General features: G+C 34.7%; 2 protein-coding genes across 6 annotated transcripts in view; one reads left to right on the plus strand and one right to left on the minus strand.

Moving 5' to 3' along the window:
• Positions 1 to 12,718, plus strand: part of LOC123709286 (inverted formin-2) — a 71,486-nt gene extending 58,768 nt beyond the window's left edge. For all 5 annotated transcript variants that reach the window (XM_045660491.1, XM_045660488.1, XM_045660487.1 and 2 more), the window contains 17 exons: positions 16 to 195; positions 742 to 856; positions 1,679 to 1,890; positions 3,018 to 3,122; positions 3,546 to 3,706; positions 5,041 to 5,229; positions 5,952 to 6,078; positions 6,594 to 6,746; positions 7,155 to 7,349; positions 7,557 to 7,679; positions 7,981 to 8,110; positions 8,506 to 8,634; positions 8,755 to 8,892; positions 9,433 to 9,577; positions 9,734 to 9,855; positions 10,252 to 10,359; positions 10,558 to 12,718. In XM_045660491.1, coding sequence (XP_045516447.1) covers positions 16 to 195; positions 742 to 856; positions 1,679 to 1,890; positions 3,018 to 3,122; positions 3,546 to 3,706; positions 5,041 to 5,229; positions 5,952 to 6,078; positions 6,594 to 6,746; positions 7,155 to 7,349; positions 7,557 to 7,679; positions 7,981 to 8,110; positions 8,506 to 8,634; positions 8,755 to 8,892; positions 9,433 to 9,577; positions 9,734 to 9,855; positions 10,252 to 10,359; positions 10,558 to 11,912 — 3,687 coding nt within the window. In that variant the 3' untranslated portion in view covers positions 11,913 to 12,718. The remainder of the gene's footprint in view (positions 1 to 15; positions 196 to 741; positions 857 to 1,678; positions 1,891 to 3,017; positions 3,123 to 3,545; positions 3,707 to 5,040; positions 5,230 to 5,951; positions 6,079 to 6,593; positions 6,747 to 7,154; positions 7,350 to 7,556; positions 7,680 to 7,980; positions 8,111 to 8,505; positions 8,635 to 8,754; positions 8,893 to 9,432; positions 9,578 to 9,733; positions 9,856 to 10,251; positions 10,360 to 10,557) is intronic.
• LOC123709287 lies at positions 12,707 to 15,732 on the minus strand. The gene is made up of 6 exons (XM_045660494.1): positions 15,616 to 15,732; positions 15,054 to 15,534; positions 14,720 to 14,988; positions 13,844 to 14,043; positions 13,104 to 13,215; positions 12,707 to 13,035 (listed from the first exon to the last, which is right to left on the minus strand). Exons 1-6 carry the CDS (start codon positions 15,691 to 15,693, stop codon positions 12,919 to 12,921), a joined length of 1,257 nt encoding a protein of 418 aa, XP_045516450.1. The 5' UTR covers positions 15,694 to 15,732; the 3' UTR covers positions 12,707 to 12,918.
• Positions 15,733 to 23,201: the final 7,469 nt, after the last annotated feature.

Below are 23,201 nucleotides of genomic sequence, written 5' to 3' on the forward strand. Positions count from 1 at the left end.
AATTATTACTTTCAGGTTTCCGACACGCCACAAGAGATTCCGTTCCTTAGCATACTTCAACATCTTCTTCGGATAGACCCCAAAGAGCCCGTGAGTGACATCGTATGGGACACGGCAGAGACCTTAGTACATCGAGCTACGCTGTTAGAGAGCAGGGAAGATGCCGCTAAGTTGCTGCGAGCTCCAAGTGTCCAGGTACTGATTATCTAGAAAATTTCGATACAAACTACTAGAATGCTAAAAGCACTGGAAGTTTTGTATGGAAAATTATTTCCAAAGGTATTAAAGAGCACGGCGAACTTTTCTACATTTTTTGCCCGCTATTTTATAGAATAGAGTGCAAACGGCCGGGAGGCTCATCTGATGTTAACAGATAAATCTGCCTATCAATGCTTGATGGCTCGCGAGTGCGTTGCCGGACTTATACAAATTGGTATGCTATGCTTAAAACCTAAGGAAAATTAGTGCCATACAACACCACTATGTGGAACAAGCTACCCACTGAAGTATTTCCGAACCAATTCGACTTAGGGTCATTCAACAAAAGAGTGTACCAATTCTTAAAATACACACAACGCACTCGCGAGCCGTCTGGCTAAGAGAGGGAGCGGGAAGAGAAGAGGGAAGGGCTCAATTAACATCAGGTGAGCTTCCTGTCCGTTCGCCCTCTGTTCTTAAGGTTAGGACTATAAAAAGCACCTAACAACTAATACAGAAATATAAAATAAGAATAATTTTCAGGCTAAAGTAGGATGTATGTGCCAGTATCGTGATGCAGGGTCAGCTCGCAAGCACAGCCTGCAAAGAGCCCTGTCTCCGCCACCACCTCCTCCACCAGCTCCTGTTCCTCCACCTGGTAAGGAAGTGTAAATTATCATAATAATCGTCTAAGATTTACTAAGATATTCGGCGATTTACTTTGAAATCAGTTTTTATATTTACTATATATATCTACACTATATTTTAAGGCATTTTAATTAATATTGTAGTTAAACTACTTAGCATACTTACTATTTAAAATATGCTTTGTTCGTAGCATCAATACTTTGCAATTGACTTTTTAACCTAATTATTCAAATTAATTGATAAACAAACGTAATAATTATTCGATTTCGATTTTATTTGTTGACTCTTCATTTTCAAGCTTTTAAGTATAGCGTTATAGCATTACGTTATAGGTTATATTCATGTAATACGACTAGAACACAAATGCAAAATACCTCTTTACCACATTATTTATTTTGCTGGTCAGTTTAGAAATACAATAATATTTTTTCATTATTTGAAAAACGGTTCTGCCGTTTTAATAATGCCGGATAAATTTAACGTTGTCTAAAACATTGTTGACCATTCTAATTTAATAAGACCTTTAACCTAGTTAAAAAGCTAAAACACTAATCATGAGATTTTTAAACCTAATTTTAGATCTGTTATTATATATAACGCAAAAAATATTTGAATTTATTTAGTTTGTCTAACATTTATCAATTCTCGGTAGCAACCATGCCCCACGCATGGTTTCTTTGAAAACAGCAATTGTGTTCTATTTACATATATAGAACATTTTTAATTAATTATATCTTTGGTAGATTTAAGTCTTAGTTAAAATAAAAAGTATTTTTTTCACACGAATAGATGTCAACCAACCGTGTTATCTAAACTTTATACAATATTTCAGCGGCCCCCTTACCACCAGCTCCTCCAGCGCCACCGCCCGCGCCCCCACGTGGGCCACTACCCCCACCGCCACCTCCACTGTCAGGGCCTGCACCCCCACCATTGGGTCCGCCTCCCCCACCACCTGTCAACATTAAACTGCCACAGCAGGAAACGCCCCTGCCGAAGACCAAAATGAAGACTATCAATTGGAACAAGATACCCAATAATAAAGTAAGTGTTTTTTATATTATGTCAATAGTTTTAACTTTATTCCAGTTTCAAAAGGTGTTTAGCTTGCCTTGTACTATTGTTACGAAGACGGATCGACTGCAATGTTTCTAGATTTTTCTACTACTTAGACAACTTTTCAGCAGGCTGAAATATGATTTCTGACCGTTTCAGGAGAGGGTCAATCAAATATTAGAAAATTGTAATTTGCATAATGTTACTCTAAAGATAAACACCGAAGCGATAAAGTGCGAATAAAATGAAGTGATAAAATACAGTGTGAAGTGTGCATAATTAATAAGTGTTTTTGTGTGTAATAAGTGCATGTTTGCGAGTAATTTGTGCTCATAAATTTCTCATTGATTTATCAATAAATAAAACCCTTGAAGAAATCTACGGCATATTCTATCCGATCCCCTAGCTCGTAAGACTATTTTAAAGCTGAAGAATTTGTACGCACTAGGCAAAGGAGGTTACGTATAGGAATAAAATCGTGTTAATAGAAATATTTTTAAAGTTCTATATTACATATGAAGATATTTTCTTTTAAAAAGCAATAAAAATCTGAAGACAGTAGGTTTATCTTTTCAGGTTAAGATTACAGATTTGGCAATAATACATTACTCAGATATTTTTATTAACGCTTTATTAATACTTATCCAAATAAATACGTTATTCTTGACAATAATCCTTGACATGATTTGATTTCAATTAATGTCTTAGGATATATAATTATTATATAAAAAACAGTGGCGCTACAAAATTTTTAGGTCTGGACCTCAGATTTCTGTATCTGTTTCATGATTATTTGTCAGTCTAATAGGCAAAGTAGGTGATCAGCCTCCTGTGGCTGACACGCCGTCGACTTTAGGTCTAAGGCAAGCCGGTTTTCTAACGATGTTATCCTTTACATTTCGAGGAGGAGGAACAACGGCCATTGCTGTACATCTAGGGATCGAACCAACGACCTCATGGATGAGAGTTGAACGCTGTAGCCACTAGGCCAACACTGCTCATATTCATATTATTGCAGATTTAAAATTTATTTATAGCTTATACGTGGGCCTTATACGCGGCTGACAGCTAGCTTTATATTTTTTAATCGTTATATATAAATATATTGTGTTTAGGTAATTGGCCAGAACAATATCTGGTCTCTGGTCGCATCGAGTCACCAACATTCACCTAAAGCGGAGCTCGACTGGAGTGAAATTGAGGGTCTCTTCTGCCAACAAGTAAGTTCCATTTGTCATATTCTGTATCCCCTAGTAAGATAATTTTAGATTCTATTTTACCATATTTTTCTGCTTACTTCTGCTGACTTGGCAAGATTTATATCATCTCAACCAAAAACAATTTCGTCTAGGAACCCGACCGAGGTCTACGTTGTGCACACCTGGTGGTGGCTATAGCTATAGCTGGGCCTTATTACCCGAAGGACTTTTTTGTTGTTTTAAATCATAGCTATATATATATATATATAAGTAGTCCAAGACGGCTCGACCGAATATTATAACATTTAATTGTTTGATAAAAGAATGTATCGTAAAGTATATTTCTGTCTTGAAACAAACGTATGTGTGGGGCGCAGCTAGTATAGGAACAAAATAATTTTACATCTGCAATTATTTTAATTACTAGAAATTCCTATCTTTTAGATACAGCCACCAGGTTCAGCAGGCTCATCTCCAAGGTTGGGAAGAAGCCCAATTTGCGACAGTTCTGGTGAAAGGAAACAGAGGAAAGAGCCTTCTGAGATCACACTCCTCGATGGGAAGAGGAGTTTGAACGTCAATATCTTCCTGAAGCAATTCCGAAGGTATGTCTTATTCGATTTCGCTTTTATGTGGAGACTCTTCTATAGATCTTGTCATTCTTTCATTACTAACTTTAGCTGTCTCCACTCGACACAGCTGACACTTAAAGCTCGTACAAAGCTTCCTGACGCCTAAATGTTCGTGTAATATTTTTTGAACTTGACTCATACCTAGGCTGGCCCGTATCTGCTGATAGGCCACTCTCTTATCTTCCTCTATCATGTGTCACACAGCACTGATGTTAACTTCAGCAGTCGCTGTTAAAGGACGTCCCTCACGCGGATCATCAATGAAATTGCTACGTCCACGCTTAAACTCGTTAAACCAATTGTAAATAGTGGCACGAGATTGGGCTAAAGAAATGCTACAGCATAAGAAATGCGCAGACTATCATAGCTTTGTTGTTGAGTAAGCCCACAACGAAAGTCGTATTAAATCATTGACTGTTAAAAAGTTTTAGATTTGGCGCCAATTCACAAAAACAAATGAATGCTATGTACTACATTAGGTTACCAAAGAGTTCTAAAATCGAAATTAAAAAAAAGTTTCTATTCGCTATGTTTCTAACTGGTCAGTTCTAAACATTTTCAGTGTTAACCACGTCGTAGTTAGTTAATTTTTAAAATGTAATTTTGTTATTGCTAATTAATTTCTTATGTTAATTGCTTGTTTCGTCTGTAAATTTTATTCACTTATTGTGCACTCTTGTCATTTTAGGGTCTCCTGTTAGGACATGAGTGTTTTAATAAAAAAATTTTTAAATAAAAGAGGAAATTTTCTAGCTTTTTTAGCCAATCATTAAACCACCACTTCTAATATATATATATATATATTAGAAGTGGTGGTTTAATAAGAAAAAGTTATAGTTATATATAACTATAACTTTTTCGTTTTAGTGATTGTAAACATTACACTTACAAATGAACACACTAGTTTAGGACAATATATAATAATAATAATATCGGACTTACTTGACAACTAATACTCAAGGTTTTAAGTTCTTTACTACATAGGAAAAAAGCAGTAGTCCTACCACTCTTTTAGGTCTGGGGCTCAGATTTTGGTATCTGTTTCATGATCATTGGTTTTTCTAATATTCAAGTAGGTGATCAGCCTTCTGCGCTTGACATACGCCATCGACATTTTGAGTCTAAAAATGCTGGGTTCCTCACGATGATTCCCTTCACCAGAGCAGAGTGAATCGTACCCCGACTGTGTGTCAATGAATTGTTTGTCTGTATGTCTTTATTCAAGATTAGTAGCAATTTAGACTGGTATCTATGATACCAAAAACAGATAAAATTATTTCTTCTTTATTCCATACATTTCTTTTCAGTTCGAACGATGATATAATCCAACTAATACGAGAAGGTGCTCACGATGATATTGGTACTGAGAAGTTACGTGGGCTACTAAAGATCCTGCCTGAAGTAGACGAATGTGAAATGCTGAAGGCTTACACGGGTGATTCCACCAAGCTTGGTAATGCTGAAAAGTTCCTGTTACAGCTCATACAGTTGCCCAAGTACGTATTTACATTACAGTTGCTATAGGAAAAATAATAATAACAGAAATACAAAATCATAAACTATATAGAGAGGGATAACCCTCTCCGCCCTCGTGCTCCTCTACTGCTTCAAGTGCCTTTTAAAATCGTTGTTGTAATTGTTTTGTTTTTTGTGTATGAACTATAACTAAAATAAAATCTTATCTGCGCAACCATTCAAGGAAACTTCTATAATTATAACTGCAATTGTATTTGTGGTGTGTTTGTCTAGTCCATAAATAAATATAGGATAATAAAATAATAACAAAGATAATCTGTAAATAAATCTGCAAAAATATTAAGTTTATATTGTTGGCTTTCGACGTTTCAACGAAGACGTCTTAACCAGCTATTATTTAGCTTTAATCACATCATAGAATAAAGTTTATTTTGATAGACTTTTTATATGTAAAATTTATTTCACAAAATAACAGTGGACAGTAAAAATCCTCACAAAACAATTTAAATGTTGCTTGTCATATCATACAGGTCATATTTGCTTGAGCCTGATGTTTTTTAAGACATGGACATTAAATGGTTCGCCTAGCCGACTACAGATTTTTTTTGTTGGGCAGTCTAGCCAGACCTGCAAATCATTAAAGCCACGCGGGATTTCTGGGATTCGGTCTGGAAGGTGCAATGGACCAGTTAACATAACAATTTTACTTCATATACTATATTAACTTTATCATATATTTCAGTTATAAGCTACGTATTGAGTGTATGCTGCTGAAAGAGGAATGGGCTTCATCTGCTGGCTACTTGGAGAGTGCTATTAATGCAATCCTAGTAGCTGGAGATGATCTTATGTCTTCCAGAGCTATTCAGGTAAAGTTGTCAAATTTACATTCACGGTTAGCCGTCACATTAAAAAAAAATCAAACACGATTCTTAAAAATACCTACAGATTAAATAGAATACAATAACTGTGTATGAAGAATGTAGACAGAATAAAACATAAAATTTTCTCAAAAGCAAATAATGTTTTGTGTATTAATGTTATGTTTTTGTACCATTTGCAACATCAGCCATACAGTTATTAAAAAAGCAACATCGAAATCAGACCTCAGTTGGTTAATAAAAATAATAATTAAGAGCTAAACACTGGCAATGGTTCCCACTAATTATGTAGTCAAGAAATGGATTAAAACGTAGAGGCCGCTTTAGACTGGAAACAATTGTGTGTTCAACATTGATTACATAAACCGTTTGAGAGCTGAAACCCCGAAAGCGCTCCCGAAATCAGTTGACATCACAGATTCGGATTTAGAGATTATTTATGCAAACCTATAAACATTTTTTATATTTCACAGTACATTTATTAAATTATTATTTGGTTTTAGGAAGTGCTATACATCGCCCTAATAGCTGGTAACTTCTTAAACGCGGGTGGTTACGCTGGTGGTGCAGCGGGTGTGAAGTTATCTTCGCTTCAAAAGCTGTCTGATATTCGCGCTAATAAGCCAGGCATGAATCTCATGCACTATGTTGCTATGGTAAGCTGTCTTTTTTATATGGATGGATAAAATATTTTTCGTTTTTTAAATCATATTATTTAAATCAGTAGCAATAGCAGAGGTATGGAATTAGGATTTTTTGCATTTGGCTAACTTGATATAACGAGTACTCAGGTTAATTGTCTAGGACAATGTTTTTACAAGAAATTATCTTAGTTTGATAAGTGAAGGAGACAGAAAATTGTGAGGGAACATTTGACAAAGAAGTAAATAGTCCATTTACTTAGGATGGCTATGTGACACCTTGTTTAGGCCGAATTAGGTGGGGTAAGCCAAAGGTCACAGCTAGTTTTTAATAATTTTCAAATCATTACTATATGTATCAATAATAGTATCGATATATGACCGACCCTCAGTTGCATATTCAGGTATCCTGTTTAATTCCAGCAAGCTGAACGGAAGAACAAAGAGCTAATACACTTTGCTGATGACATAAGAGTTCTGGAAGAAGCCGCTAAAGCGAGTGTAGAACAACTTCACAACGAGATTAACACGTTGTCTACGCGAGTCACTGCATTGAAGAGAGATATAAATACCACAGCCCAACACGACATTAGAGAACAAATGGGGGACTTTTTACAGGTATTTTATATTAAAAAATAGTGTAAATAATCTAGTTTTACAGATACAAACATATACACTTTGTAAAAACAAAATATGTATGTTAAAAGCTATCTAAAGAAATCTTTTGGTCCTACGAGCCGGATAAAATCTTGATTTTCCATTCGTAACATTAGTTTCATATAGCATTGCAATTTGTTTGTATGTTTTATATGCTTCATGTTGAAGGTGGCAGAAAGAGAAATATCAGCCCTGAACAAAGATATGGAGGAAGTAGAGAGCTTGAGGAAACAACTGGCAGAGTTCTTCTGTGAGGATTCGGTCTCCTTCAAACTGGAGGAATGCTTCAAGGTAGTATTTGCCAAATTTCTTTTAAATGTTGTCTAAACTACTGTTATATCGCTAAGACCATAGATCAATCCGAAAATATTTGTGACATCATATATTTTTGATTCGAGACAAAGATGTACACTAAAACTTGTGAGTTACGATGTTCCAACTTTCTATATTAGTTTACGCAAATAGAATTGATTTGAAATAAACATTTTGTACATTATAAGTTAGACCTTACCAAACGTTAAAGGCGTCATTTTAATTCAAGTCATTCTTCAAATTCTTAAAATATCTTTTCGAATATTTTCATTTGTTTCAGACATTCTCGTCGTTCTGCAGCAAGTTCCGTTCAGCGGTGCAAGAAAATGAGCGTCGTCGCGCCAATGAAGAGCAAGCTGCGCAACGCCGAAGGGCAAGGGACGCAGCCACCGCTGCACGAAATAAAACTGGTATTTAACAACTTTCCTAAAACTAATATTGCCGAAAGTGCATAGTTCTACTATGGACAATATGATTATCGGTTTTCCGGTCGTTCTCTTTTTTAGACAATAGGCAATTAGATTGGGCCTGACATGTGTAAGTTTTTGGGGCTAGGACATGCCGCTTTCGCAATGTTAAATGCGCACATTAAAAAAAAATCTCTTAAGACAGACATTTTGAAAGACGAATGTTTAAGCTACTAAAGCTCTTTACCAAAAGTAGAAATACGCTACCATATAGAAGTGACCCTTAAGCATTTAATTTAATAGGAGACGTTCCTTGTAGAAATTCGCACAATTGGAAAATACACTTTTTACAAGGGTTGATTTATTAATTAATTTAAAAAAACTAAATTGTCTTACAGGAGGTAGCATGTGCAGTACGCCTGTATCGGAATGCGAGTCGTTGATGGAGTCACTCCTCTTAGATATCAGGAACGGTCTGGGACGAAGGTCACTCAGGAAGCAGTCCAGGGATCCGTCGCCTTCACCAGGTTTTATATCTTCTTATACCTTTCAAAATAATTAGCAGACATTGTAGTCACCAAATCTCTGAAACGTGTTTTTTTTTTATTTTTCTCGATACTAATGCCATCCTAAAAATTCTGTTCCAGACGTGACACCGACAGGCAGTCTGCGCAGACGCAGCCGCGCTAGTCCTGGCGAGGATGAAGAAGGTTTGCTGGAATTCTTGCGACACGCATCGCCCGCTGCACCTGACCTACGCGAACGCAGTGCTTGGGGTAGTCTTGGTAAGTTTCTGACAGACTTTATAACACTTATATAATTATTACAATTTGAATAATATTTTACATCATTTAACGCAATAAATGTTTATGAACGTCATTAGAAAAAAAATCTTCTAAATTGGAAATTTGAATTGCCCCCAGTTCTCGAATTAAGATTAGAAATGCAATATAACAAAAAGAATGATAATATAACATTTATTAATAATTTTTAAATAATATATTTGGTTAGTGAGAACTATTTTTTCTGAATTAGCAGTATGAGCTGTGTTCTTTTCGATGTTTTTTAAACGGCTACTGTTTATACTAGTTTATACTATTATTAAAAAAAATAACATGATATGAGATATAAAAACCTCGCAACCATTAAACTTTTACTTTAACATATAGTAAGTGTTGTTCTTACTAAATTAAATTCTACGTAAATATTGTGTAAATGAAATAATTTTGTTTGATTTCTCGTTTCCTATATACAAAGCTCGTATCTGTATATGAATTCGTTGTTTGAAAAGTTACGAAAAATTTAGGACTTTTTATTATTATTAGACCGTTCATGGTCCCGACGCGGTCCTGTTCGCGCAAAGCTGGAAATTCCCGAGAGAGAAAGAGAGAGAGAGCGTCCCGCTTCCCCCCGCGCTCCCGCGTCTCCAGCTTCACCCGCACCTCAGGATAATACCACAACTAAACCACGGTAAGTAAATGAACTTAAATAATGCTTAGCGGGGAATAATAATTAATATAAATTAAAGGTAGATAAATTACTAATTTAGTTTTAAAATAATTGTTAAGAAGATTATGCAAAACATGTTAATGTAATGAATAATTTTACAAATTATGTGTGTTGCAGGGAATGGCGTCAAAAGATCGAGTCTTGGCTGCGCGCAAATAGTCAGGAAGAAAAGCGCGATGCTGAACTGCGCGAGCGCACCAGACGTCTGCACAATAGACGCTCCTTGGAAAACGAGTCCGGTATGAACCAAAATTTCATCCGCATCACCTGGCTGGAAGTCCTCCACGGTCTGCTTCATTAGACATTTCCTTTTGTGACCTAGTGAATTGTGGAATCGACTCCCGGTGGAGGTCTTCCTTTGGAGATACGCCCTCCAATTGTTTAAAAAGAAGAGAATACTCCTCCGTCAAAGGCCGGCAATGCATTCACCAAAATGGGTGTCAGTTCGCCGTCCTATCCTATATAAAAGATTTCATTTATGTTAGTCTAAACTCCTGTAACCTTTCACTATGTACACTGTATTTGTTTGAAAGTTTTTGCTTTAGGCTTTCTGTATATGTATTTTTTTCTTTTCTATATAAAATGTTTTAAACATGTATAGTTTTTATAATTAAAAATAATATTTTAATTCCCAGAGAGCGAGCGCAGTACAGCCCTAGACACCTTACCAGAAAGTCGTGGCGATTGGCGACCTGCAGTGCTTCGAGATACCGATGTTGTGCGAACCATTGAAGCTGTTGAAGGTAATCGTCAAATATTAATGAATAATATGAATTGGATTTTCTATATAACGTTTGGGAAATACATAATTTTGGTATTTCTTATAATTGCTACTCATCTACATCGAATTTGCAAGCATCAAATGTTTTTCCATCTTAAACGTGCGGATTGAACGATACTAGTTATTTTTTACTTAGACTACAATTGACGTCCTTTTTTAGATGTACAACCTCCAGTGAAGGACAGAGTTCCTTGGAGGAAGACCGAGGAAAATGAAGAGATGAGACGGCTAAGAAGACAAAGATCAAGACAGCAGATTGAGTCATCTCAATCTCTCGTTGCAATCAGTGAAGAGGAGAAACGTAAGTTACCAGATATCACTGTGACTGACGCTAAAGTCGAGAAAAACGATAGAGTCACTATCGACTCGGATAATATAGAAACGCCTCCCGTACAAAGAAAACTCTTCAACCCACCCCCCGAAAAAGAGCCTTGTAGACGCCTACAGCCATCCCTCCACTCATCTAACACCGAAAAAGCGTCAACGGAAATGAAAGATCTATGCCAGGAAATATTGGGAGATGGACAATTCGACAGATTTTCAGCTGCAAGAAGAACGAGGAGATACAAGAAAAGCACAGAAACGACGTCACCTGAAGAAGAAAAGAAAGAAGTAACCGAGCTAGTTGCAGATACACAAGTCTTACGACCATCGAAACTGGAGGTCCAAGTTTCATACCCTATCGAGATTGCAAAAGAAACAGTGAAACCCGTCGAGACTGTCAAAGATGAAAAAGAAAGCAGACTAAAAAGATGGCAGGACAGATTAAAAAACCAAAGCACAGACAAAACTCCGACCAAAGAAAAATTACCCTATTCGAGAATGCGACGACAGACGTCTATCAACCAAGAGGACGTCCAGAAAGCGATACGAGAATTGAAATCACCCACGGAGAACCCCACTGGTGTTTGGTCTAGGACTGCCTACAGGCGATCGATGAGTGCTAAGGTTGACCCTAAAAAGGAATCAGAAAGAACGACATCTCCACGAATACCGAAAGTGAAAAGCGAACATGAATTAAACGATGAAGGGTTTGAAGAGACGCAAAGTTTGAATTCTGAAAGCGCATCACAAGGTGCATCTTCCGGTTGCAACATTGAATGTGATTCACCCATCCCTAAGAAATCGCCAGATATTCCAAAGAAAACTCCCGCCAAAGATCTTAAAATTCCACCGAGAACTCCTTTGAATCGAACTTTCTCGAATAGAGCGAGTTCGTTGCGAGTCGAACGGTCCGCGTCTAGAGCATCATTGAGAAGTTCGAGGAGCTCTTTAAACAGTTCAGCCTCAGTTGCGACCGTCAAGAGGGCACCAGTAGCACCCAAACCAGTCCCAAAACCGATCCCAAAGCAAATTTCAAGGATGCCAGCATCGAGATCGTCATCCAGCGGTAGTTCCATAGCTTCCAAACCGCCGGTGAAAACCCCAAATCGGACATCGAACTTCATGAGACCAACGCAGGCGTCCAAAGGGCGAGGATCCCTTCAGCCTACCGTCGTGAAAAATGTCAAATAACGCGATCCATAACTGATGTTACACAAATATTTTTTGAAGTTCATAAAGAACAGATAAAAAATATGTTAAGTCGGACATCCAATGTAATCTGCGGCCATATAAGGCATTATTAGTAATTATCAAATGTTAACCATTATTATTGGAGGCTTCAGATGTATTTAATGGTGCTTGAATCTCAAAGAATCTGAAGGTTTCAATGACTGATATTTTAAGTTAAGTTAACGTTAGATCTGTTTAAAATTATTTTTAATTTATTATCGGGCCCGTACGTATTATTTACATTTATATGTTTTGTAAGTAAAAATCCAAAAAGAACAATGTTTATTGATTTATAGTGCCACGATATAAGTACGGGTATTTTAAGCATAGACCAGTTAACGAACCAGTGACTTGGTACTCAGTCCAAAATATAATTTTGGGTCAGACAGAGCATATTGTTAGCCTGAAAGTATTAAAAAATACGTTGATATTGAAATAAATATGGTGCCTTCACTGTTAGATTTTTCAATTATCCGTCCAAGTTACAATTTTGTATAATATTGAACAAACGACAGACACAATATTATGATCTGCTTTTTAGTTAATTGTATTATTAGTACATTTTTAACGTCACAACAAAGTTTTTCAATTTGGGTATAAGTCAATAATTTTCCCGCCGGAACATAAAAAAAAGTATTAATCTCGAAGCATCAGCGACGACAAAAAGGTTCTAATATCTATAAATGAAAGCTATTATAAGATTAACACAATATTTTATTGTATGCGTTTATATTTACTAAACTATACAATAAAGTTATATACCAGGATTTTTGTTTTATTAAATCCCCTTTACTGTTCTAAATGATAACTAATGGCGGCTGTAAATTCTCCCCGAGAGACCACAATATCGGTCAATAGCGAGTATGCAGCTTTTATAGATCTTGGGCCTTTTTTTGTCCCATTTATAGATTTTGACTGAACGAAAGGACTCCGAGCATGTACAGCCAGCATTAATGATATAAATATTTCATAACAATCCCTGGTCAACTAATTCTATGACTAAGTCTGTCATTTTCTTTCGGCATACTTTATTGGAGGTGTGAACGGGCTTAGTACTTTCTTGAGATTGAGTTGCTTCACTTTCCTGAAAATTACACGTAAATAAATAAAAGTTATTAAAAAAAATTACAAAATATCTAAGGAAAATTTTACCTTTGCTTGATACACATTAGGTGCTTCATTACTATCACAGGTCATGATTGGGTACATGTCTAAGGCTGTCCCAAGGCCAAAGCGACTACTAAGACGAAATTCTTCTTGAATCCTACAAAAAACATCAAGTCACGGCACACTCCTACACATATAAATTAAATTACTTATAATTATTGATTTCATGTAATTTTAAAATTATCATAAACAAAAAAGAAGCGGACGACGAAATACATAATAATGTACGAAACGTGGTAGGTATCCGACCTATTACTACTAACCGTTTTTATTCCAATAAATGTTTCAAAGTGTTCTATTATAATTTTTTACTGAGAACTGTTATAAATTTAATCCAAATAAAGTTCTAATTTTACAAATAATACTGTCAAACTATTATATTTTATAATTGAGTTTTGTCCAGTTTTATTTAGCTACAACGCGTCAATAATAATAATCTACACTACAACCCTAAATGGGAAGCATTTTCTCTGACACATGTAAATTTTTGGAATGGCAGTGGAATACATGCTGGTTTCCTCACGGTGATTTCCTTCACCATACAAGCAATGGGTATATACATTTAAGCATTGGTACACAGCTGTATCAAATCTACGAACTTAGGAATAAGGGACGCTCGCTGAAGACCTAGGCCAACACTGGTCGTTACAAGAATGCTAAGGACCAATAATTCAATAGCTAATAGCTTGCTAGGCTGATACGTAAGTATAGATAATGGTTCTTACATGGTTGATAGTGTATCTCTGTCAAATGCAGTAGCGCCACTCATGGACACCACTCGTTCATACAGTTCATCTGTATAGTACTCTAGTAACGACGTCAGATGATCAGCTCGTTGTTGTCGATCGAGGCATAGATAAATCAAATAACACAAGTCTAAGGCTGGCGATGCATAGCGGGCCAGTTGAAAGTCCACTATGTACATCTATAATGGATTAATTTCAGTATGTCTAAGGAAAAACAATGGACCATTTGACAGGGTTTTAAAAAATCAGTTTAGTGACTATAAAATCTACACAAATAGTTTGGATTCTGTTTAGTATTGGATTTTAAAAATTCTACTTAAACTTAATTCATAATTTAAAGAACCCGCCAAAACGGTTCTCTATGCAAGATGGCGTCGCACCAGTCCGTATGACGTACTATATTTATAATTTGTAAATTTTACAAATACAAAAATATATTATATATTCTGATTAGGAATGTTTCTGATGAAACGTATAAAAATAAATATTTTTAATTCATAATTATTTACAAGGTTTTTTTCCAGATATTAAAGCCTGGTAACGAGACCTATAAGCCATTTAACTACATAACGTTTTATAAAGTAATGTTTTGCAAATTTTTCTCCACAGCACTATTCTTCATACTGTCTATATGACATAAAATATTAGTCCATTCTAACCTTCACGATTTAAAAAACTAATGCAATCTCCAAATGCGTCGAGTCGCAACTAACGAAGTATAATGATTTTTAAATATTGGACCAATCTTAAAAATTGTTATTTATTCAATTGCTAAAATACTTAGATCAGTGAGTTTTGACAGTCATCAGAACTAGCTAACTTTTAATAAATTAGTAGAAAAATATACACTCTTACTTCAGCAATTTCCTCATCTTTGTAACGAAATAGCAAGTTATTAGTCCAGCAGTCACCATGGCTTATTACAGCTAAAGGTTCCTTCGGAGATACCATATCAACCATCGTTTGAAAAAAGGTATCCTCATTGCAGAAGTCCTTGAGTTTTGTCAAGTATTTATCTCTATCAGAAGAATCTCTCAACTCCTGCTCTACCATGAAAATTGCATTTTTTGTAGCTTCAGTGTAATAACTTCTGTAATATTCTTCATTTTCCGTTACAAAAAACACTAAAAAAAGTTTGAGTTATTATAATGTTACACCTACAAAAAAGAATTGCAAATTTCGGAAATACCTTCAGTTATTCCGTCCTGAATATTTAGCAAATCGTAAAATCCTTCTGGATTGTAACACTTCATAGCCAAAGAAAGAGAATGAAATTGTGCTAAATTTTTCAACACATAATAACACTGTTCCACGGTCAAACCCTGCTTCCTATCGGGCATTACGAAATCCATCTCCTTTAAATCTTTTAGAATAACCAGATCATTCTGCGCAAGGTAACATTTAGGGATACTTTTGAAAGGTTGGGGCAAGTTCCACTGGTCTTGAAAAGAAGACAGAGCTGGCCAAATTTTTGTATAAAATGCAACTTCATTACAAAATAGTTCGTCGCTTTTAAATGAGTTTCGCCGCAACATACTTTCAGGAAGGCATTTGTAAATTATAGAGCCTGACCATGGCTCGGTTTCATTCGATAATTTTTTGTAACCTTTAAGTGTAATACGGTACACCATAGATGTATAGTTATCTCCACGTTTCGACCCCGGGGCGCCCTGTTGAAAATATCATAATTCATATATCATATTTAAGATTTCACTTACATCAGTCTTCTTTTTGATAAAGCAATTACTAGCCTGAAATTCTTCAATAGTCACATCTGGATAATCATGTTTTAATAAATCCTGTAAAAATTCTAATGTAATGGCTGTCATTTTTGGGACTATATCAAACGAATTTAAACACCAAACTAATCCCGAGGGAATCAAAACAAGACTACGATAACTTTATTGAAGCAATCATCGGCTCGTTGTGCAATGGCATTAATAGGGAGACCAGTTTCATATTGTTCAAGTTTTAGTGTTTATAATAGATCAGGAAATTTCGCTTTAGAAATTAGCCCTGAAATATTTTGTTTCCCTGATTGATATACTATTCACTTGAATAGACTGCGTAAAGCTTGCAAGCGTGTTTTAGTTTTTAAATGTGTACAAATAAACTTAAGTTACGACCTATTGTCGAGCGTTAATAACAAACTTAATATATAAATCTCAACTTTTGAATCTAGATTTAGTTAAGTTAGCGTTTTTGGTACGGCTTTAAGAATAAATGTATTTTCTTAAAGGTATTTTGAGGTACCAAGAAACCAAATATTTTTGTACCGATTGTCCGTTTTTATTAAGGAATATAGACACTCTACTGTTGGGGGAAATGATATTGAATTGCAACATGGATTACAGGCACTAGGGTCGGTATATTGAATAATAAGTTTGACGTTCTCGGATCTGTTTATACCAAGCTATAATAATATACTGTTTTAATATCTAAATATTATAAATTATTAGTAAATTAAAATAAAAACTTCAAAAATGTATTGCATTTTGACATATAGACATAGTTCGTTTCTTAATCTTACTCTAAGAGGCGAGGCTTTGCGCTGAGTATGAGCCCCTTATATAAAAAAACGTAGCGTCTCGAATATATGCTCCTAAAGCTTACTTGCTGTATTAGGTACCCATAACAAAATATGGTAATAAGTTGTAGTTAACGATTGTCAATGTAAAACAAAAAAATATTAAGAAAACTGGAAGCTTAAATCAATAATTATCACGGCAATACACAATTACAAAGTAATCTATTATAATATGTGTAGTTACATATTAAAACGTGCTATTGACAAGTTAAACACCAATTTGTTCTTACAACACCAGTAGTAGGGATTCCCGGCGACTGCCTCACGTGCAAAGTTCCCCCCTACGTCAAAAACGTAAAAATCATGGTTGGCCAAATCTAAAAAAAAAAATTGTACTCTACCCCCACTAAAAAGGTCGTGTGGAGTCGAATGCACTCACTCCTGAAGTGATAGCTCTAACCGTTCCAGAGATATTTAGCTTTCCCAAAACCCTTGCTAATTACTTACTAATCACCACCTTATCAGCTACTATTTCCTGCACGAAATTCCCACTCATTATCTAATTACTTAATGACTCAGTACGAATGCATCGTTATCTACTTTCCTACATTCACTAACCCGATCTATGGCTCTAAAAGAAAAATAGAATAAACTATGTCTAACCTAACCTCACCTACGGGTCAGCAAACAACAATAAATATACCTAACCTACATTAACACCATTATCTATAATAAAATTAGATGTAAGGGTTACATATTTAAATAAAACATTTTTATTCCAGGTATTATTCTTTTATTTATATGTCCATTATATTTCTATACAAATTTACTAGCACCGTATCATTGTTCTCTGAGTCACACGTAAAATTTCTAAAGAAGTCTTCTAATCTCATCCCCCTGAACTTGTAATATATGTATACCAAACAGTACTCTCCGCACACCGCCGATAGGTAATCCTGAACCGTAAGCCTATTGTATCTCCACATGCAACAATTCCTCCTTAAAAATCCTTCTATTGCTTCAATAGGTTTACGTCCAAACGAATCAAAGTATTCCCCAACTCTTTCAACGTTTATATGAATAGCCACCCAATGAGACCCCGGCTGTGAATCAGGGTCAAGATTGCATATGATAAGTGCTGGCACCTGATCATACATGGGCAATCGATTTGAAGGATATACGTTGCTCTAGAGGCTGGGATGAATTCTACGAAGACTCATTTGCACTTCTAGCGTGTTCATACTTTAATACGCGTTTACTCCCCTACTCTTTCACTATTTTACTGACTACATTTATTACTATCAATTCATATTTGTACCAATGTCTTTAAACACACATAATATGATCTCAACATAAGTAATGAGTCTCTTTGTAAAAAAAGTAATGAAGGTAAATAAAAACCATGTCATATTCGATTACATTATATTTTATTATTCTTAATATCATAATAATTACATAAGTGATTGCTTAACTACTATAATCCACACATACATTTCTGTTCTTATCTATTTCTATAATATTTGAAAACTCTGCGTAAACTACACAGTTAATTGTTTCAGTCAATGCGCTCTCGAATCTTACTTCCATTCTTACACTGCCATGGCGTACAAGATTCCAATGCACATTAGAGTTAGCCGACAAGTCAGGTGTAAAATCAAAAGCTAGTAAACAGTACCCATTTGAATATTGCTCCCTCGATATTCCATTACCTTCGTTAAGAAAATGTATACCGGTGCCTGAGTACAGGGTGTGGTATGCGCTAGTAAATACATCGTTTGGAAATGATGGTTGTAACGCTTTTGAAGGTATCTGTTGACCATCTATATATAGGCTAAATGAGCAAATACCAAAATTTTCAAAGTTGAAAGGATTTTTACCATAACTACCGTTGAATGCTGTATTATTCACAAAACCTATAATACATCGCTTAGGAACCTGTCCTAAAAATATATTGTCCAGTGTTTTATCCTGCACACCAGATGGTATGGTCAGGACTTTCACTTCACCTCTTGTTATAGGATATTTAGCCGTAGTAGTAGCAAGAACCTTTTGATGAGCTATTAGTATTGATGGATTAATTTTTGCTCTGCGTATTATTAAAGTTGCATCTGTTATACAGACTTTGTACTTATTATCTGCATTCTGTGACATGAGGTTAAATGTTTCTCTCGATCTAACTAATTTTATAGATAATTCGACCCCGTTAATGAGGAATTTATCTTGATTGAATATATCCCCATGTAAATGCCCAATCATTTCAACATCCTTACCATCCTTTGAAAGTTGTTGTCTTTTGTAAAAGCCCTTGTTTGCCTCATTAGTTTCATTCATTTTACCAGCTGTATCCTCGTACCACAAACCACATGTCAAATGTGATTGTTTGGCGGATGATGAATAATTTAATAGAGTTTCTATGAAAGCACGATATGCATAAGTATTATTTGGGGGTGACACAAGTTTTTGGTTTAGGTAAACATCCAATTGGTTAAATAAAGAATGTAACCAATTATTGACTGGTGCCACTACATTAGCTGCATTAACTGCAGAACCGTCTTGATTTTTAATTTGAGCCTTGAGATGGAGTAGTGTATGCAAAAGGTCTACGTAATCATCTCCTGTACCAGGTACTTGGAATTCGATGGGTCCATCATCACTTAATGAAGAAATTGGTTTGTAATGTATCCAGTGTCCATATTCGATACTTGTTTGTGTGGAAGGAAGAGCAAACAGATCCAATTCAGATTTAACGCACTCACATGAATGATTATGAATAAATGACATTATGATTAGTTTGAAAATATATCCTTGGAAATATTAATATCTTTGTTCCTTGTTTTCTTTGAAGCGCCTTTCACTTTGAGGGGTGAAACTCGAATGAGCTCATTACAATATTTTCGTCTCTTATTAACACCCGATCCAGTCATAAGTTTATCAATTTTGGTATCAACTTTGCGTTTAAGATTAGAACTAGCCTCTTTCAATCGATTTTTAATGGATTCTTTAATAGGTCGACTAGCTACAACATCTGACAAAAGCCCAATACCGCTGTTAAGTGCTTCTTTTCCAATCACCTTAGCACCACTAGTGAGTAAAGGTAGCACACTTCGAAATAACCCCCCAAGAAAACTTCCGATACCATGACCACGTTGATGTAAGGCTCCTTTGTAGATTACATTTATACCAGACCCAGCTTGTTGCGAATAATAATGTTCATAAGGACATATAAAAGTTTCTTGAGGTGTATACATTTTAAAAAGGAAATGTAGATTATATTTTTTTAAAATGAAGTTTCACACACGATGTACCGTATTGAAATGGTACCGCATTTCCAATGGTTGTTCTTATATCTATCTCAATAACATCAAATTATCTTCTCATTACCGGTAAATAATGTTGTGGTGAAAATATATGCATTTTATTTGAACCATATATGTATTTAGCAGGATCTAAGGGTATAATTCTCAATAGGGGTGTCATGACATCACCAACAATTTGTGGTTCTATAATATCGAAATACACAAATAATTGTAATGATAACCCCAAATGTAGATTAGCAGGGCGTTTACCGATATTATGATTTACTAAATTGGTATCTGGCTCAAATCCAAGTTGAAAGCTCAAATTACGTGATAGAGATAGTGAAATTATTGTTGGATTCTTTACTGCAACAAAGACAAACTTTGACACGGTGTCCTGGCGAAAACTAACTTTCTCTTTCGAATTTAAAGCAATAAGAATATTTTGTATATTATCATAGTTGGTGGCTGGTATATGGTTCTTATACGTTAGTGTGGTCTCTTCGTTATTGATGGTAGTTTTTTTACTTATGTGTAAGATATTTTCATGATCTTGCACGGAGAACATAGTAGAGGGATATTGAAACTCAACTATACCTACCATCCATTCTCCTTCTAATGTAATGGCTTTAGGTAGTTTTGTAGAAAAATTTGATGTCATATTTCCCGGGAAATATTGTGTGGAACTATTGCTGAGTAAAGTTAAATAGAAACTTTCCTTCATTGTAGATTTTTAATATTCGACAGTAAGACCCAAGAATTAAATTTGTTAGGATATCCTTTCCAGTTAACTAATACTTCCTTTCTAATACCGCTTTTACGAGATCTGATGATTTTATCAATTTTATATTCGGAAGTGGGGGAAAAAGTTATTTTTTGTAGTTCTTTCTCATAAAAAGTTCCTGTTATTGATTATTTTTCTGAATAGTTTAAAGTGTATAAAACCCACGGGGAAAGATCTATAATCGAAGTAATGATAAAAATTTCCTTACTCCAATTACTTTCATAACCTTTTTGAAAAACATGTTTGTATTTTGTAATTCTTACATAGTTACCAACGTTTAACTTAGGTACTTTGTTTAAACTTGAAATATAAGTCTTTTCATCATAATATAAATTCCGCCAAACTTCCATAATGTTTTCCATTTTAACATCACATCACATCTTGATACTAGAGTGCACACTGTGATTATATGTGAACTAACCAAATCTTGTAAAATATCTGTATAGCGATAAGTATTCTTATGTGTAAAATAACGCCACATTTTCATTTTCAATGTTCTCTGAAATCGTTCTACTATACTTGCCTTTATATCTGGATTATTTGTAGTGTAATAATTTATATTTTTACGTTTTAAATAAGTTTGGACATCCTTAGTTACAAATTCCGTACCCTTATCTGATTGAATATGTCTAGGAACAGTTTTAACTTCATCAAAGATGCTAGTAAAACACGTTTTTATTGTGCATGAATCCTTCTTTTTCATGGCTCTAACATAAGCATACTTACTAAAGGCGTCAATAATTGCCACAATTCATTAATATTTGATAAAATATATTTATTACGCGGGAATTTTTTTATAACCGGTTTATGTAATGTATATGTTTCTTGAGACTGGAATCATTTCGAAACATCACTTTTTGAGATTTTTCCATTCATTGCCTTTGTTAACTTATTGACACTGCTGTAACCGGCTGGATGTGATATATCATAATAGATGCGATGTAACTCTCTAATACGGGGTCCATTTCTCCCAATCACTTTTGTTTCTCAATTTGTTGATGTGTTTAGATTGTGATGCCTATTTGCCTACGACTTTACTATTAAGGTCAGATATATATTTGATTCTTTTCAGATTACCAATGTATGTTAGCGGTGTATTTATATCATTTAAAAACTTGGCGAATATTTCCCAACCGATTGGATCGGATCTCTTCGAGGGTCGTAAGATGTCATTCACTAAATCTATAATATTACTCCCTGGTATCTCTTGTCCACTTATGAAAACTGTTCCAATTTTATTCCAATTGATCTGTTTTATTTACTATTGTATCCTCGTATAAGTTTTAGGAATTAATTTTAATATTTCTTTTGGTTGTAACCCATATGCGATGTCTTCACCCGTTGGGGGTTGTTTAACATTTAGCATTTTTTTTCATTTTCACTAGTAGTTATATTATTGATGTTACGGTTTTCGTTAGTATTATCATTTATTACCTTTTCAGTTATTGTTATTTCTTGAGGTTGACGTTCTTCCATGGAATCCGGAGGAATTCCATAAGTATCTTTGTAAAATTTGTAGATAAAGCGCCCATTTTTCGCGATCATCCAATTTACTGTGGTGTTGCTTTATTTTCATTGTGATGTTTCAGTTTATCAATAAAGTCTTGCTCATCAACAAGCATTTTTTTTGTATTCATTGTGATTTATTAAAACAACTTACAAGGGTGCTTAGAATTGTACCCAAAATTATTGGAAGAAAGGACCCTCCTTTTTGTATTAATATATTTTTCCTGTATTCAAAACTTTTTCCTTTACTGATCAGATTACGTAAGAGATTTTTAACTTTTTTAATTTTGTTTTTGTATTCTCTTTTAAAGGTACTTTTCCTTGTAAAACATTGTGAATACATTCATATAGACAGTTAATTTCTTGATTATTACAAGACTTCAATAATATCCTACGATGTTTGGGTTTTAATTTATGTAAAGCTGATAACAATTCCTTATGCGTTGTTATTCCTTGATACATGGTTCATTACTGACTTAGAGTGGCTGTTTACAAAGATACTTATACCTTTTCATAGGAACATATATTGTACAAAAATTACTAGATTCAAATATTTTAGATTTTATGCGGCGAGCATCATCAGTGTTTTGTTTCAAATCAATCATTAAATAACCATGAGCTTCTTTAGTAGCAGCGGTATATGAATCTTCAATAAACTTGGTATCTTCCGGTGAAACTTGTCTAGCTAGAAATCGTATTTGTGTTTTGTCACGGGGATTTTTAAAATAAATAATATAACTTGAATTAAGTGAAATGTCGCGCTGTCCTCTTCCTTGATGAAATAAGTTTTGGGTTATGTAAAAAATACTCAAATTTCTATGGTGACAACCTTTTGTAAATATATCAACAACTCGACCATCAGATTCCCTCATTAAGTCATCTATTATAATCAAATGTGGATTTTTACCATCAAACATGCAATTCCGGTAGTCCTTGGTGGTAGTTTACTCCGGGTATATTATATAGCGGCTGCATTTCATCATAACACCATGTTATTTCTAAAAAAATCTCATTACATATACTACTTTTATGCTTAATGAAATTTACAACAAAGTTAGATTTTCCACACCCACTAGGTCCTGCTACGATGGCAGCAAAGGGATGAATAAAATGAATCATTATTTTTTGACTTCTGTCTTCTTCAGGGAAAGGAATAAAACTAAGTTGATATTTTAAAAACAATTTATTTATATGAAATATACAAAAAATGTAAGTGTTATATCA

Source organism: Pieris brassicae, chromosome 5 (genome assembly GCF_905147105.1).
Source record: "Pieris brassicae chromosome 5, ilPieBrab1.1, whole genome shotgun sequence".
Classification (NCBI taxonomy): Eukaryota; Metazoa; Arthropoda; class Insecta; order Lepidoptera; family Pieridae; genus Pieris; species Pieris brassicae.

Bases quoted from the DNA above. Each gene is read 5' to 3' on its own strand.
- LOC123709287 (XM_045660494.1), bottom strand. From the start codon at position 15,693: ATGACAGCCATTACATTAGAATTTTTACAGGATTTATTAAAACATGAT. The intron at 14,989-15,053 runs GTATTTCCGAAA...AACTTTTTTTAG, and splicing joins TCAGGACGGAATAACTGAAG to TGTTTTTTGTAACGGAAAAT. The intron at 13,216-13,843 runs GTAAGAACCATT...TGTTTTTTGTAG, and splicing joins AGAGATACACTATCAACCAT to GATTCAAGAAGAATTTCGTC.